The sequence below is a fragment of the Asterias rubens genome, chromosome 9 (assembly GCF_902459465.1).
Source record: "Asterias rubens chromosome 9, eAstRub1.3, whole genome shotgun sequence".
Taxonomy (NCBI): domain Eukaryota; kingdom Metazoa; phylum Echinodermata; class Asteroidea; order Forcipulatida; family Asteriidae; genus Asterias; species Asterias rubens.
The window spans coordinates 273120-290383 of NC_047070.1; the positions used below are offsets into that span (position 1 = coordinate 273120).

Consider the following 17264-nt stretch of genomic DNA (forward strand, 5'->3'; position numbering starts at 1 on the left):
GGCTGTTTTCCTGACCGACCGACCCTTTTATAAAATGGGAACAACCAGATGGAAAACATACATCAGGAATGCCTAGAATTGTGAGTTCTAAGTGCAAGTATTTGATTAAACTCACCCCATCCAATCCAGATGCCATGATAAGAAATGCAGCCGGTGATTGATGACCACGTGCAGTAGCTGTAGATGGAAGATTGTTAGCCTGTAGAATGTCCTCGTACTCAGACTTGCCTTTATGGAACTCATAATCCTGAAACAATATAGTAGACAATCACAGATTAATAACTGCATGATGTGGGGCAACAGATCTACGGGTCATAGTATGTATTTGCTTTGGTTGTCACTTGCCTATCACAGGGTATATGGTCTTGTATTTTGTTTTGTTATGGCAAATAAAATATTTAAACAAATAATTTAACTTCAGACTTAAGTAGAATTTGAAACTTTGCATGGTGGAAATACGGTGTGGAAAGGTTTGCAGTAACACCATGTAATTATAAACTCTTAATGAGTTGGGGGTGGTTCTGAAGAATGCAGTTTCTCAAGAAGACAATCAGACTGATTGAAATGTCGAGTTGAAACCATCGGTTCTTTTTAGAACCACCCCATCTCATTAGAGATAGTCATTACATGGTGTTACCGCAAACTCTTTTATATCATTAGAGATAGTAATTACGTGGTGTATACCGCAAACCTTTTCAACATCAGACTTCCTGTTGAATGATTGTAAATCAAGGGTTTGTGTTTTTAACCGGTCTGTATACATGTCATAATTGGTAATGATCTGAAAATTAATGGCAATAAAAACTTATGTGGAAAGAAGTAGCTTTGGATCTTTGAAGTACATGTACATGTAGGCAGTTATGTAAAAAGAAAACAGATATCACATTTTATCCTCAAAAATTTGAATATAAGCTGCTCTTTGGCTGTTATCCTATGAGGGATTATTCTTTCTGCGTAGAAACAATATTTGCCCCAGGTTTTCGGCAATATGATCTCAATAAACTTGGCAGATTCAAATTTTTGAAGAGAAAAATTGATATTTTGTCATTACTTTCAAGTGAATCGATTCTCAAAATGCTTTTATACTATCAATAGCCGCTGTACTTCTTATCAAAAAAGTTGTCATTCATAAATACCCCTGTTTCTGTACTCCTATTGGTGGAGAGCGCGTCATGTGGGGTGTTTAAACACTGCTGGAGCTGTTTATAATCAGTTGGCTTCCGCGTATCGGGCGCGAAATCTAAGCACGCGCGTGAACACACAACCAACTCGCATCAAACAGATTCTTTAAAAAAAAAATTAAAAAAATGTTTCAAACCTTGAATTTTCAATTGATAAAGTGTGTATTTTTTAACGTTTTTTTAACGAAAGGGCATTTATGAATGAGAATAAAAGAGTAGTGACTCGTTCTTAAACGTTCGTTTAAAACCTTGCAGGGTCATTGCCATGCGATAAAGGCCCTATCGCAAGGACCCTGCCGGTTTTAAACGGCCGTTTAAGATCTCGTTAATTTTGGAGGGATTACCAAATGTACACATTGGTACACTATTGGTATTTACTCAAAATAATTATTAGCACAAAACCTTACTTGGTATCAAGTAATGGGGAGAGGTTGGTAGTATAAAACATTGTGAGAAACGGCTTCTTCTGAAGTGGAGTGGTTTTCGAAAAAGAAGTAATTTTCCACAAATTTGATTTCGAGACCTTAAGTTTAGAACTTGAGGTCCCGAAATCAAGCATCTGAAAGCACACAACTTTGTGTGACAAGGGTGTTTGTTCTTTCATAGTTATCTCGCAACTCCGACGACCGATCGAGCTCAAATTTTCACAGGTTTGTTATTTTGTGCATATGTTGAGATACACCAAGTGAGAAGACTGGTCTTTGACAATTACCAATAGTGTACACTGTCTTTAAGTGATCTTAACTACAGTATGATTGATGGACTGTGAAATAAAACATCTTTACATTTGGATATTCTTAGCGGTGTAAAACAGTTACAAATCTCTTAATAATTAGACCCCTTTTTTTATTTATTAACTTGTTGGATAATTCGTATTAATGATAACAACTATCTGCACGTATCTAGCCTTTTTCCTCATCAAACATCCCCATTGCATTTACCCTGACAGTCACAGGTCTTTATTTACGCTATGCAGCCCTCAAGTGCACACCAACCACTTCAGGAAATTCAGAATAATATTTCAATTCAAATACTGAGGATTCTGTCGAGACATAATGGTTTCTATGAATCACTTGATGTTAAGCCAGTCTTGGACTTTAGACTAAAAGACACAATATTGCCTGACTGGCGTGTCATGACCGAGAGGAAAAAAGCACATGACTCAAGCTCCTGTGTTTCTGTTCAGCAGAGTGTGGGTTCAAGTCCTGGTTGTGACACTTCTGTCCTTAAGCAAATTACTTGACAATTATTGCTGCGTCCTTTGGATGGGACCTAAAGCCAGCGCACTTATTGTAAAAGAGAAGCGGTTTGCTCCTGTGTTCCTGGTTTGATTGGCAGCATATTGCACCACAGCACCTTGTAAACCATTACATGGTAATACAATGTACGTAAATTAATACCCATACTACTCAAACATGTAGCTTCACATAGTAGCTTGTAGGAAAAATACTGATTGCCTTAAGATGCCCATCAGGAGTAGATAAAGGGCTTGATAAGAACTGCTTATTGTTATTATTATCATTATTATTATTAGATAGGCCTACAACATAACTATCTGAGAATGTTTGAAATCTCAAATGGAAGTTTAAGGATGAGTCTTAGGTGTTACGGGTGGATTAGGGTTTGTGTGTTAAGGGAATATGGCTTAGGTAGTCACACTTTGGACTAAATCACAAAATTGTCAAATGAGAATTAGAAACAACTTACCTCTCTGCGAAGGGTTGAAATCTCAAATGGATCTCCCATCACATCACCAGCTTTTAAATAAACAAGAAATAATAAACATCACATACAGTTGTAAAACAATATTCAAAATAATTACATGAGAATTTGCCTATACACTGAGATCCTAGGATAATCTATTAACATAATCCGATTACAAGAGCACTTACATAATTATGACGTAAAGTATAATAAAATAAAAGCATCTTTGTTTAGCTCCCAAAAAAAAAGCTGACTGAAAATTCCTGGATCTTGCCTTTACATCTCCAAGAAACTCAAGATGATTGGGTTTTTACTTTAAAAATGGGCAATGAATATCTTACCAGCTTGCAAAGTCTTGGCGTGGGATTCCTTCTGGGCAGGGCCATTATCAAGAACAATCTGAACAAAGAGCAAGAAAACACACCATCAGAAGGAGTGACTTTAATTTCTTATTTATCTTTAAACAAAAAAAACAACAGACCTTTTTCTCCCTGTGTGCTATTTATTTGACCACTTTCATCACCCTCATAGAATTGTTTTTAAAACATAACCTGATCTGAAAATGGACTTTCAATATTGCCGTTTGCTCTTCAGGGATGAACAAACATTATTGAACTTTTAGAAGAGAACATCCAGATTTCTAGGGGTCTAAGGCGCCGAGCTGTTATGTTTGAAGAGGCCTTGGTACAGTCTTGATTCAGTTAGCCTCTTGGAACAGCTCCATAAATACTTTGCCAACAGCAGGCACTTCAAGACAAAATGCCCAGACTTTACACGGTTAGAGTATTTACAGAGAAGTAGGAACTTAGGAAGACAGTCTTTCTATATGGTTTGGGACATTTAAAGAGAAGTAGGAAGAGAGTCTTTCTATATGGTTTGGGACATTTAAAGAGAAGTAGGAAGACAGTCTTTCTATATGGTTTGGGACATTTAAAGAGAAGTAGGAAGACAGTCTTTCTATATGGTTTGGGACATTTAAAGAGAAGTAGGAAGAGAGTCTTTCTATATGGTTTGGGACATTTAAAGAGAAGTAGGAAGACAGTCTTTCTATATGGTTTGGGACATTTAAAGAGAAGTAGGAAGAGAGTCTTTCTATATGGTTTGGGACATTTAAAGAGAAGTAGGAAGAGAGTCTTTCTATATGGTTTGGGACATTTAAAGAGAAGTAGGAAGAGAGTCTTTCTATATGGTTTGGGACATTTAAAGAGAAGTAGGAAGAGAGTCTTTCTATATGGTTTGGGACATTTAAAGAGAAGTAGGAAGAGAGTCTTTCTATATGGTTTGGGACATTTAAAGAGAAGTAGGAAGAGAGTCTTTCTATATGGTTTGGGACATTTAAAGAGAAGTAGGAAGAGAGTCTTTCTATATGGTTTGGGACATTTAAAGAGAAGTAGGAAGAGAGTCTTTCTATATGGTTTGGGACATTTAAAGAGAAGTAGGAAGAGAGTCTTTCTATATGGTTTGGGACATTTAAAGAGAAGTAGGAAGAGAGTCTTTCTATATGGTTTGGGACATTTAAAGAGAAGTAGGAAGAGAGTCTTTCTATATGGTTTGGAACATTTAAAGAGAAGTAGGAAGAGAGTCTTTCTATATGGTTTGGGACATCTAAAGAGAAGTAGGAAGAGAGTCTTTCTATATGGTTTGGGACATTTAAAGAGAAGTACATGTAGGAAGGCAGAGTTGCTAAGAATAAATCTACACTTTGAAGGCATAGAAAAACATGATTTTTATTCAATTCTTTACTTTCATCATTATTTTAAAAACAATGATATTAGTGAAGAATTTAGTCTCAACAACAATTCTAGGTTTCATAGTAACCTGACTTGCTTATACAGACTTTTAAGGGAAGGTTTACATTTTGTCATCAAACTCTTAAAATTAATGGCAATGAATTAAACTTGGTTGGAAGCCTACAGAGCTTTCAAAAGTATAAAGCATTTTGAGAAACATTTCACTCTGAAGTAACCAGTTTATGTAGTACGATATAAGTTAGCACGCCCAAAATTTGAATGTGAAATGATTTATCTTCTCAGATTGTATATAATTATTGCATTTAATTATTGCATATAATTATTGTATATCATTATTGCATATAATTATTGTATATCATTATTGTAAATAATTATTGTATATAATTATTGTATATAATTATGGTATATAATTATTGTATATCATTATTGCATATAATTATTGTATATCATTATTGCATATAATTATTGTATATCATTATTGCATATAATTATTGCATATAATTATTGTATATAATTATTGTATATAATTATTGTATATCATTATTGCATATAATTATTGTATATAATTATTGCATATAATTATTGCATATAATTATTGTATATAATTATTGCATATAATTATTGCATATAATTATTGCATATAATTATTGTATATAATTATTGTATATAATTATTGCATATAATTATTGCATATAATTATTGTATATAATTATTGCATATAATTATTGCATATAATTATTGTATATCATTATTGCATATAATTATTGTATATAATTATTGCATATAATTATTGCATATAATTATTGCATATAATTATTGTATATAATTATTGCATATATTTATGTATATCATTATTGTATATAATTATTGGAGATTAGTCTTCCTACTGATCTAGAGTTTCGGCAATAAAAAATCATAATGTTCATATTTGATTTAATACATAGTTTTATTGAATAAATTAACACTGAAAACTATCGAAAGATTAAAAAACTAAAGGTATACTTTGCCTTTAACCCCCCCCCCCCCCCCGGCACAAAAGGCGGTTAAGTTTAGGCTATCCTCAAAGAGAAACGATGGTCCTTGAAGCGAAAGAAAACATCAAATACATCCAGATATTTGACTAGCTTGAGATACCTGCGGTGTCATGAACATGGATATCAGTTACTATGAATAATCAGTTTATAGAAAACACAGCTGTTAAAATAACTCACTGGAAAAAAGACCTTTAAGCCAGCTGTGAATTAGACTAAACTTCCAAGATCTGATATATTTTATAGAAGCTTTAAAATTCATGCAGTAATTGCTCATCCAATATTGTGTCCTTTGCTCTGTAAGCGACCCTTTGCAAACAAAAAGAAATGACCAAATCATGATGTCACACTAAACACTCCTGATCAAGAGACAAGCTTGTTTGCGGACCTCACGATCATAAACTGTACATGTACTTCCCAAGGTATAGTCATGCTGTTGTAGTCAGTTACAGGAGAGTATTCAAGATTTTGTTACAACAGATGGATTTCTATTTAAACTAAAATCTAACGGGATCAGCGTAACTTACCACCCTAGGGTGGTTCTTGGCACCATTTCTGGTGCAGTCAGAGGGATTAAATTGAGTTAAGCAGCAAGCGGCAATACAAGCAGCAAGATTATCTCAACGACTTGAGGATAAACGATACAAATTACACTGCCGGAACATCATAAACAGATTTCAGCCTTAGGGTTGTCACGGTGATGATAATAAGAAACAATATAGATCATTGCACTATGTGGGATTACTTACCAGGTCAGACTCAAAAAACCTTAACATCAGACAATAACAATTTAATTGTCTTTCTCAAGTTGTATCGAGAGCAGTTTCAGTTTGGAATGTTCGAAGAGGTCACAGAAAGTTCAAGTCATGTTTCACACTGTCATAATTGTCTGGTACGGAACATTCACATACTTTATTGAATTTTAAAGAAGAAGAAAAAAAACACTTGGTTAATAATCACTTCTTGAACTAAAACAGCAACACTTGACAAACTGCAAACATTAAATAAATGCAATCTGATAAATATTAATGCACTTACGGTGTAGGCTGGTCCCATTGCACGTATGGCATGTCCAGTCAATGTTGCTATGGTAAACAGATGAGGGTTGGTTTCGGATGGCGCCTACATTAAATATAAAAAGATGAGTTATAAGATTGTAGGATTGTATTGCTCTGGGAGGATCTTGCGTAATTCCTTTGTAAAAAGGAAAGGAAGTAGTAGTTAAATTAATAAAATATAATCAAGATCTTCATCTTCTCTACAATAATGAAAAATAGATATAATCAGTTTGAATTGAGTAACAGACAACAAACACACTGTAGCTTCACTGATTGAATAAATCCACATATGTAGATGTAATATTTCTTGCAATGTACCAATGTAATTACGAGTTTGCTAGATTAAGATCATTGTATGAGGTATGTTTGTCTAAGCCTAAGGATATGTCACATTACTATTAGTTCCTCGGAATTAAGTTTTGAGTGCTTCGAGCATTGAAGCCTTGAACAACGTTTAGCTTGACCCAAGTATGTACATATGTGTATATTATGATCTGAGGCATTGCATGATGAGGTATCGCTTTAACACCATGTGTGTATCTATATGTACCAGGCAAGTAGATACACACAGATACACGCATGGTGTTACCGCATGGTGTTACCGCAGTAATGTATTAACACATTGTAATAAATACTATAGGCTTATAACACTGGATATTATGACCGTAATTACTTCATCTTAGCATACTCAATCATTTAAACACATTTTAGATGTTCAGGCAATAGCCCCAAAACACTTCTCATTTTTCATTCAATATTTGCAAAGTAAAAATTACACACGTTGTCATCCATTCAACAATAAAATTAAGAGCAAAAAACTATTCCCCTGCCTTGTTTTGAGCTCTGAAGCCAAAGCAGTTGGGCATTATAAAAGATTGTTTCTGGGGAAAAAATCTCTTTAAAAACTGTAATTTATGATGTCATCACTACATCTTGATGGTAAAATTACCAATTACCAGGGGTGAGAAAAAACACTATTTCGCAGCATAAAAAGTATTTATCGAAATACTGTCAAATGAAAACAAAATTATCAATAACTGGGAAGTTCATTTCGGTCTGTAAAAAGAGCGTGACAATAAGAAAATATAATTGATAGGCACATAAAAACTAATATGCACCATAAATTCTCCAGCACATTTCATATCAAGATTGCTCTGGAAATGGTTGTCAAATGTGAAAGAATTTATTTGTTGATTGTTAATACTTTAGAAGATATTGCTGCTTCATATTGAGGAAAAATATCAATCAGGTTGACAGTCAGGTTGTCAGTCCAAAATAATAATAACAACTAGTTCAGCTAATAGCGCAACTCACAATAACCGTCTGATCAACTTGAGTTAAGAGAGAACTCACGATCATCGTATATCTTCTTGTATTTTTCGGACTTCACCATGAAGCCACGAAGTGACCACCATGTCATACACAGCGTGGTGCTACAGATTGCTTGCACTTACAGCCATTGTACACTGTTCCCCGTGGTCAACCATGTGTAACCCAGTGCAGCATAAACTGCGCTACAGCAGCAGCAAACTGAAATCGATCGGAGTTCAAATGTCACCTCAACAACTGTCAATACCAATGGATGTGTTTAAATCCATCAAACAAAACAGGATCGGCAAATGGAATCATGTTCATAGGGGATGCCGTGCTGGTAAGCAGAAAGTAAGATCTTCTACTACTACTGTATGCAATGATCAGCCCCCTAACAACCCATCTATTAACAACCCATCTATGACTAATCTTTGTCTGTTGAACTGTCAGTCAGCTTGCAACAAAGCTGATCTCATCAAAGACCATATTAAAGATCATGACATTGACATTATGACACTCACTGAAACCTGGTTCGTATTCGACTGTGACCAAAAAACCGCCAATGTGACCCCAAAAGGTTTTACCCTTATCCACGCCCACAGAAAAGGCAGAAGAGGAGGTGGAATTGGCCTTCTGTGTAAATCCGGGCTTGCTGCGTCAGTTTCCAGGCAACCGCGTAGCAACCAGGCGCAATCATACACTTCCTTTGAAGACATTGTTGTGGACATTAACCACAGCAATCATCACTTACGGGTTATCGTCCTTTACCGACCGCCACCTTCACAAAGACACCGAATCCCATTCAGCATGTTCATTGAAGAGTTTATAGAGCTACTTGATCAACAGGTGCTCTTCACTGGTACTCTAATAATCACCGGGGATTTCAACATTCACCTGGACAACAACACAGCTGAAACAAATCACTTCCAAAAACTCCTCCAACAATACGACATGCAACAAATGGTAGACTTTGCAACTCACACATCTGGCCATATCATCAATTTTGTGATCGCTCGCCGATCAGACAGCCTTATACAATCAGTGGTATCGTCTGAGTTTGTGTCCGACCACTGTCCATTGTTCACTAAATCTTCAGAAACCTAAATACATCAAAAGACCGATCTCCTACCGCAAAACTAGGTCGCTTGACTTGGACAAATTTAGGAATGACGTCATTGCCTCGCCCATCACCACTCATCCCGCCATCGCACTCGATGCCCTAATTGATCAGTATAACTCTGTCCTTACTCAACTGGTGGATTCTCACGCTCCCATGAAAACTTCTCATGTTATTGATCGGCCAGCTGTCCCATGGTACACCATACAGATCACCCTCGCCAAGCAACGTCGCCGCCAATTGGAGAGAAAGTGGCGCAAGTCTAAGCTCAAGATTGACCATGATATTTTAAAATCCCAGCGGAATGTGGTAAAACACAAATTTGCTGAAGCAAAGTCCAACTACTACCATGATCAAATCAGAGACTGCCAAGGTGACCAACGAGCGCTCTTTCAAATAACCAATGGCCTCATGCACAGAAAACCAGCCCCAAAACTCCCATCACATGTGTCCCGCAAAGAGCTTGCTGATAGGTTCTCTGTCTACTTCACCAGCAAAATCCAACGAATCAGAGATGATCTACGACCAAATGGCCCCGATTCTTCCATACATGGTTCAGACACCGCGGATAATCTTCAGTTCTCGGTTACTTCATTCACCCCATCATCAGAGCTTGAGATTGCCAAAATCATTCGGACCTCCCCTCCAAAATCCTGCCTGCTAGACCCCCTCCCCACATCCATGGTCAAGGCTAGCCTGGACGAACTTGTAGGACCCATCACACTGATCACAAACATGTCACTAAGCACCGGTTGTTTTCCTGACAGCTTCAAGACAGCCCTGGTTACACCAGTCATCAAAAAACAGACACTCAACTCTGATGATATGAGAAACTATCGCCCAATTTCGAACCTGTCTTTCGTGTCAAAGGTCATTGAGAAAGTCGTTGTGAGCAGGTTAAACGCACACTTGGCAAAATTTCAGCTGCGTGAGAGCCACCAATCGACATACAGATCATTCCACAGTGTTGAAACGGCTCTAGTCAAGGTCCACAACGACATAATGTGTGCAGTAGACAGCAAAAAGGCCGTACTACTAGTCTTAATCGACCTCTCGGCGGCCTTTGACTTGATCGACCATAAGATACTTCTCTGTAGATTAAGTAACTATTTTGGTATTCAAGGCACTGCTCTTAAATGGATGGAGTTCTACCTTAGTGATCGCCTCCAGGTTGTTAGCATACTAGGGGAGTCTTCAATTCCAGCTAAGGTTCCGTATGGAGTTCCACAGGGCTCTGTCCTAGGTCCAATTCTGTTCACACTATATACTTCACCCCTGGGTCACATAGAGCGCCAACATGGCTTACAATATTACTTCTATGCAGACGACACCCAATTATACACCTCATTCAGCCCCACTACCACATGTGACAGCTCCAAGATGCTCGAGTCACTCGCCAACTGCCTGACCGATATCCAGAACTGGATGTCGGCCAATTTCCTCAAGTTCAATCCTGACAAAACAAAATTTCTTGTCATATCGTCTCCCCAGCTCAAAAACAAAATACACATCCAAGACTTGCAGGTTGACGATGCTATTGTCCAACCCAGCTCTGATGCCCGCAATCTTGGAGTGTCATTTGATCAATTCATGACTCTTGAGAAACATGTCTCTAACACCTGCCAGGTGTCCTATATGCACATTAGAAGGATTGCAGCAATCCGGCGCCTGCTTACAACAAATGCAGCAGAGCAGCTGATACATGCCTTCATTACCACCAGACTCGACTTCTGCAACAGTCTCCTTGCTGGACCGCTCAAAATACACTGCGTCGATTACAATCAATCCAAAATGCCGCTGCAAGATTACTTACAGGTACAAAAATGTCTTGTCATATCTCACCCATCCTACACAATCTTCACTGGCTTCCAATTAGTTTCAGGATTCAGTACAAAATCAACCTCCTGACATTCAAAGCACTTCATGGTTCAGCCCCTCCCTACCTTGCGAGCATGCTTCAGCACCGGCATGCCAGGCCAGGTTTGAGGTCATCAGGCAGCATGCTTTTTGTTCCCCGGACTCGCCTTGCCTCTTATGGTGATAGGGCCTTCTCTAATCTTGCCCCCCGCCTCTGGAACTCTCTGCCTCAAAGTCTAAGAGATACAGATGACATTTCTCACTTCCAAAACTCCCTTAAAACACATCTTTTCAGACTGGCATTTGAACACATCTGAGATTTTCTTTTATTGACCTGGACCGGCGCCTTTGAATGTTTTTACAGAGAAAGTGCGCCTTACAAATGCTGTGTTTATTATTATTATTATGCGCTTTACATTGGTCATTGGTCCAATAACATTCCTATAAATCAATCTCAGCTCCCTGAGGAGTATACAACCTGGGCAACAGTTGTGCTCCAGTGGCTTTTTCATTCGCGATATCAAACTCTACCCTCACAGGTTCACATTTATACCCCTTGGATGAAGAGAAGCAATTATAGTAAAGTATCTTACTCAAGGACACAAGTATCATTACCAGGACTAGTGCTGGGCGAATAGTGAAATTTTGTTATTTGGATACCGCTGGCCAACTATCCGAAATTAACCGGATATTCGAATAGTTTTTCGCGGCTAGAGGGCGCTATTAAAAAAAAAATTTAAAAAAAAGTATTATTATTATTTTTTTTGCTGCTAGAGGGCGCTGTTCGTTTGTGAATGAGATCTTGTGGGCGGATTGATATTAGTTTTAGACAGTGTCACTCGGTTCATTCATAAAAATGACCGGATCTAATTTAAAGATGGCGATTTGCTTTTTCTTTTGATCGTGATTGACTCTACGTGAAGGAAAACTTTTGTAATCTTTGAACAAATTACGTCAGATATGTCATTGTTTGAACTCTTCACGGAGGTGAGCATAGTTAAATACCTAATTTATGCTGTTTTATGCTGTCTTAATAGAAGTTTCATAAGGATTCAGACAAAACATTCATATCAGTTGTCGCCCGACGTCCGCGGATATTCGGATATTAAAGAATATCCGGTTACTTGGCTGTAATTACAGAACTATCCGGTTTTATAAATAGCTATTCGCGCCCTATGCGGATATCCGGTTAAGAAAAAAAAGGCATTCGCGGTTACGGATAGGAAAACCTATTCGCCATTAACCGGATATTCAAATAATTCGCCCAGGCCTAACCAGGACCTAGCCCAATATAGGACTCTTTCTCTGTACACAGGAACAGAGTCCTAACTATTGAGGCCCGTTTCTGAGGCGGAAAAATTTCACAGCTTCATAACTTAAGTCTTACCTGCAACAAGCCACTAATTTCAACAGGAATGTGAATCTGTTGAAGTTGGTGCTTTCTTGCAGGTAAGATTTGAGTTATGAAGCTGTGAAAGTTTTCCGCCCCAGAAATGTACCCTGATGTCCAGGACGTCACTGTAGTACAAAACGAAAGTGTAAGGCCGCCAGGGCTAGACCAGGACCCTAACCCACATTCCAATGAGTTAACCACCGATGACTTAACCACCAGAACTTGATTTTGATGCTCTAAACCACTTGCTCATAACAGCCCAAAATCACAATAATCATGGGTTTTCACTACATTGACATTTCCATACAGCCAATGGCTTATCACCATACCCTGGCCTGCCTCATCTCACTGTATGTGTTTATCAATCAAGTAATGTCATCATTACTACAACCAACAAAAACACAAAGTGTTTATCAATGATTTAAAGCTCTAGTTGTTCCTTGTATCATCAGAAATGCATACTTTCTGAGTGGTAGAACTCATTCCAAACTGTGGCTATCGCACATCCATGAAAGGGTATCACTTATATTCTTTATCTCAAATGCATTCATTACATCAATTTCAAAATGCATTCATTACATCAATTTCAAAATGCATTCATTACATCAATTTCAAAATGCATTCCTTACATCAATTTCAAAATGCATTCATTACATCAATTTCAAAATGCATTCCTTACATCAATTTCAAAATGCATTCCTTACATCAATTTCAAAATGCATTCATTACATCAATTTCAAAATGCATTCATTACATCAATTTCAAAATGCATTCATTTCATCAATTTCAAAATCTGAAAAGGGGAGTATCAAAAACTGGACTAAGATAAAAGTGACAGCTCAGCTTCTTTCTACAAACATTCTTCTTCAATAGACCCATTGCAAAACACGCAGCTGACTTGCACGCGCCTCTGCTGTCTGCCATTTGTGCGTCAAAAACGCGAACAAAGGATGGTACTTGTGCCTCTATCATTTCTGCCTTTTTGGGGAGTCCATTTCTTTTGGAATGGCGGAAAGGAGATGCGCATGTACACATGTACAATGTACATAGGATCTATTGTTTTTCAGTCATTACCTGTTCTTTCATTTCACAGAGACAGTCTGCCATAGCCATACGCCCTTCAGCATCTGTGTTACCAACACGCACACGTTTACCAGCTCGGGATGTGATGATCTCATCAGACACATAGCTCTCTGTTTCATCAAAAATAACAACATACTGTCAAGACAAACTCAATGAAGTAAAAACTACTTTTAGTAACAGCAATGTTTCTGGACCATGTAAGCTGTAACATCACATATTCACGAAAAAGCAATGGATGGCAGAAAACAGTACATCTTATATTTTCTGGAGATTGATTTTCATCAGCTTCTGATGGAAAAAGGGGGCACATAATAAATAATAACAATAATAATTTATATAGCGCAAATTCCAATAAACATTTGTTTAAATAAATAAACTGAACAATTAATAAATATTAATAAAAATACAAGAAAGTACACAATAAAAATACACCCACACGTGCTTTTTACACACATTAAAATGAATAAATAAAAATTTAAAATTAGCAATTAAATTACAATATAAGCATTGTAAAAAGATAACACACATCTTGAAAACAGATGAAAACAACAAACCACAAAAATAACTCACCAGGAGCTTACAATGACCCATCATATCACATATTAAAATACAATGAAGAATAAAACAAAACTTGCACATTTCATGGTTCAGTTTTCAGCATCTAAGTTCATATTTGTTTTAAAAAGGAGTAAAATCTTAACATAAAACTTTAGGTAGGAACCTTCACACGTATTGAATAGTTTTGATAAATTTGTAGGCTTTTTTCAAATGCCTAATAATAATAATAAAAATAATAACAAACATTTATGAAGTGAAAAAAAACAAAAACGTTTCTACGCACTGTACAAACTGATTAGCAAAAACAGAAACAAGACATCATGAAGGAAAATATGCCAATAATTAAGCCAAAGGCAAGGAAATCGCACTTAAAAGTTAAAGACAAGTAAAAGTAGTAAGCAGTGTACAAAACCAACAACAAAAGACAAACTGTCTTCAATAAGTTAAAGACAGTGGACACTATTGGTAATTGTCAAAGACCAGTCTTCTCACTTGGTGTATCTCAGTGTATGCATAAAATAACAAACCTGTGAAAATTTGAGCTCAATTGGTCGACGGAGTTGCGAGATAACTATGAAAGAAAAAACACCCTTGTCACACGAAGTTGTGTGCTTTCAGATACTTGATTTCGAGACCTCAGTCATGTCAGTTTCTAAACTTGAGGTCTCGAAATCAAATTCGTGGAAAATTACTTCTTTCTCGAAAACTACGTCACTTCAGAGGGAGCCGTTTCTAACAATGTTTTATACTATCAACAGCTCCCCATTACTTGTTACCAAATTAGGTTTTATGCTGATAATTATTTTGAGTAATTACCAATAGTGTCCACTGCCTTTAATATCCAAAAACCTGGTTTGTGGTAGACATGAAATTTTAACACATCAAAAAGTCATGTTAAGGCTCATCCCTCAGAAGTTTATATATGTATATATATTTGTAAATTGTAACTCATTTTTGTAATTAGCACACTTACCTACTCCTACACTGTTACGGACCATAGCCATAGTTCCAACAACTCGGATGTTTTTAGGTTTCAAGAGATCCAGAGTTTGGAAGAATCCTGCAACGGTTGCTGCTCCACACTTATCTCTATTGGATTCAAGTTGAGTCAATGATCAATTAATCTTAATATTAGTTTGATTAAAGTAGGTCAAACTTCTAAGTTCTTCGGCTGTTTTATTTAACAGCCCATTACAATGTTCATCATAACAATAGTACCATATTAAAAGCACAAAATTAATTAGTAATATTAAAACAAATACCCATCAATTTATGAATCAACTAGCATAAAAAACACGAATGTGTATTTTAATGAAATCCCTAACTATCGAACAAAATTAAATCCACTCAAATTAAAAATGCAAAGAGTAATTGTGAATGTAAAAAACAAATATCAGATATGAAAACGCACAAAACTCCAAAACAAGGAATGAAAGTATATGGTTTTAGAAAATTGCTGTGAGAATGATCATGATCATAAGAATGATCCATAATTCAATTGAAATCTGAACTCTATATACCGTCGATGATTTAGAGAGAGTTCAGTTAACTAGCGAGATATAAAGAAATGGTATGAGATTTTGAAATCCCCGAGTAGATACATGTATGTCATGCAGGATTAGCATTCCCCGAGTAGATACATGTATGTCATGCAGGATTAGCATTCCCCGAGTAGATACATGATGTCATGCAGGATTAGCATTCCCCGAGTAGATACATGTATGTCATGCAGGATTAGCATTCCCCGAGTAGATACATGTATGTCATGCAGGATTAGCATTCCCCGAGTAGATACATGTATGTCATGCAGGATTAGCATTCCCCGAGTAGATACATGATGTCATGCAGGATTAGCATCTGAAGAGATAAGAGAAAACTATACGCTCCGGTCTTCAGATGTGTCTGTTTTATTTGACTTTGGTCCATGTCTGTCTGTCTGTCTGTCTTATGATTTAAATTGTTCTTTTCTTTCTTTTACTTTGTTCATCTACAGGTTTTCATACAGCGTTTTAATAGATGTTAATTTTACATCAGGGACAAAGAATATTCATTTTGGTTTTTACCCACTTACACCAATTTTTGTGTTAGCACTGTATACTCTAGCCCTATATAGGACTCTTTCTCTGTACACAGATACAGAGTCCTAACTATTAAGGCCCGTTTCTGGAGAGGAAAAATTTCAAAGCTTCATAACTCAAATCTTACCTGCAACAAGCCACTAATTTCAACAGATTCACATTCCATGGCGGCATACATTTTTCTGCGGTGGGTTTTGGTCCTCATATATTCCTCACAAATCCTTCATTTTCGTAACATAATGCAGTTCCCAACGTTAAAAAATTCCTGTTTTGATCGTTTTCTCACAGTGTTGTCTGTTGCCGTGCGTACGCGTATACATTCGCGTGCAACACACTGAAGACGTATGGTGCAACACACTGAAGATGCATGATGCAAGCTTAGACGCATGAATTCTTGGTCACCGTATCTTGACTAAGCTTGGGCGATATCGATTTATTTTATTCACGATATATCGCCGACAATATATCGCGATATTCGATATAATCGCGATTAATGAAATTTGACATCATCAGTCTTCAAACTCCAAGTGAAAGTTGTAGAAGAGACAGTCATAGCTTAAGAGAGGTGTTCTAATGACCTATTCTTCTGGTTTTACTCCAAACCTATGGGGTGCAAGATGTCTCAGCTAGCAAATACATCGCGATATTTAATCGATATTGCGATATATCGCGATTATCGCGATATATCGCGATATATCGATATTTCGATTAAAACCAAATCCATCCGATATCGAAATCGTTTACAAATTAATATTGCGATATTCGATAACATCGTGATATCGCCCAAGCTTAATCTTGAATGCACAGCATTAACACGCAAATGCAATTCAAGATTTGCGGGTCATGCGTCTTGTGTACACACGGCAGACTGTGAGAGTACGAACACAAATTTGAATTTCTTAACGTTGGGAGCTGCATTATTTCATGAAAATGACGGATTTGTGAAGAATATATGATGACCAAAACCCACCGCAGTAAAATATATGCTGCCATGGATGTGAATCTGTTGAAATTAGTGGTTTCTTGCAGGTAAGATTTGAGTTATGAAGCTGTGAAAATTTTCCGCCCCAGAAATGTACCCTGATGTCCAGGACGTCACTGTAGTACAATACAAAAGTGTAAGGTCGCCAGGGCTAGGTATA

General features: G+C 36.9%; 1 protein-coding gene across 1 annotated transcript in view; it reads right to left on the reverse strand.

Moving 5' to 3' along the window:
• LOC117294815 (putative aminopeptidase W07G4.4) overlaps positions 1 to 17264 on the reverse strand; it is a 45629-nt gene that overhangs the window by 16255 nt on the left and 12110 nt on the right. The window contains exons 9-14 of the mRNA XM_033777349.1: positions 15018 to 15133; positions 13478 to 13596; positions 6706 to 6789; positions 3227 to 3284; positions 2889 to 2938; positions 116 to 247 (exon numbers count right to left, since the gene is read on the reverse strand). Coding sequence (XP_033633240.1) covers positions 116 to 247; positions 2889 to 2938; positions 3227 to 3284; positions 6706 to 6789; positions 13478 to 13596; positions 15018 to 15133 — 559 coding nt within the window. The remainder of the gene's footprint in view (positions 1 to 115; positions 248 to 2888; positions 2939 to 3226; positions 3285 to 6705; positions 6790 to 13477; positions 13597 to 15017; positions 15134 to 17264) is intronic.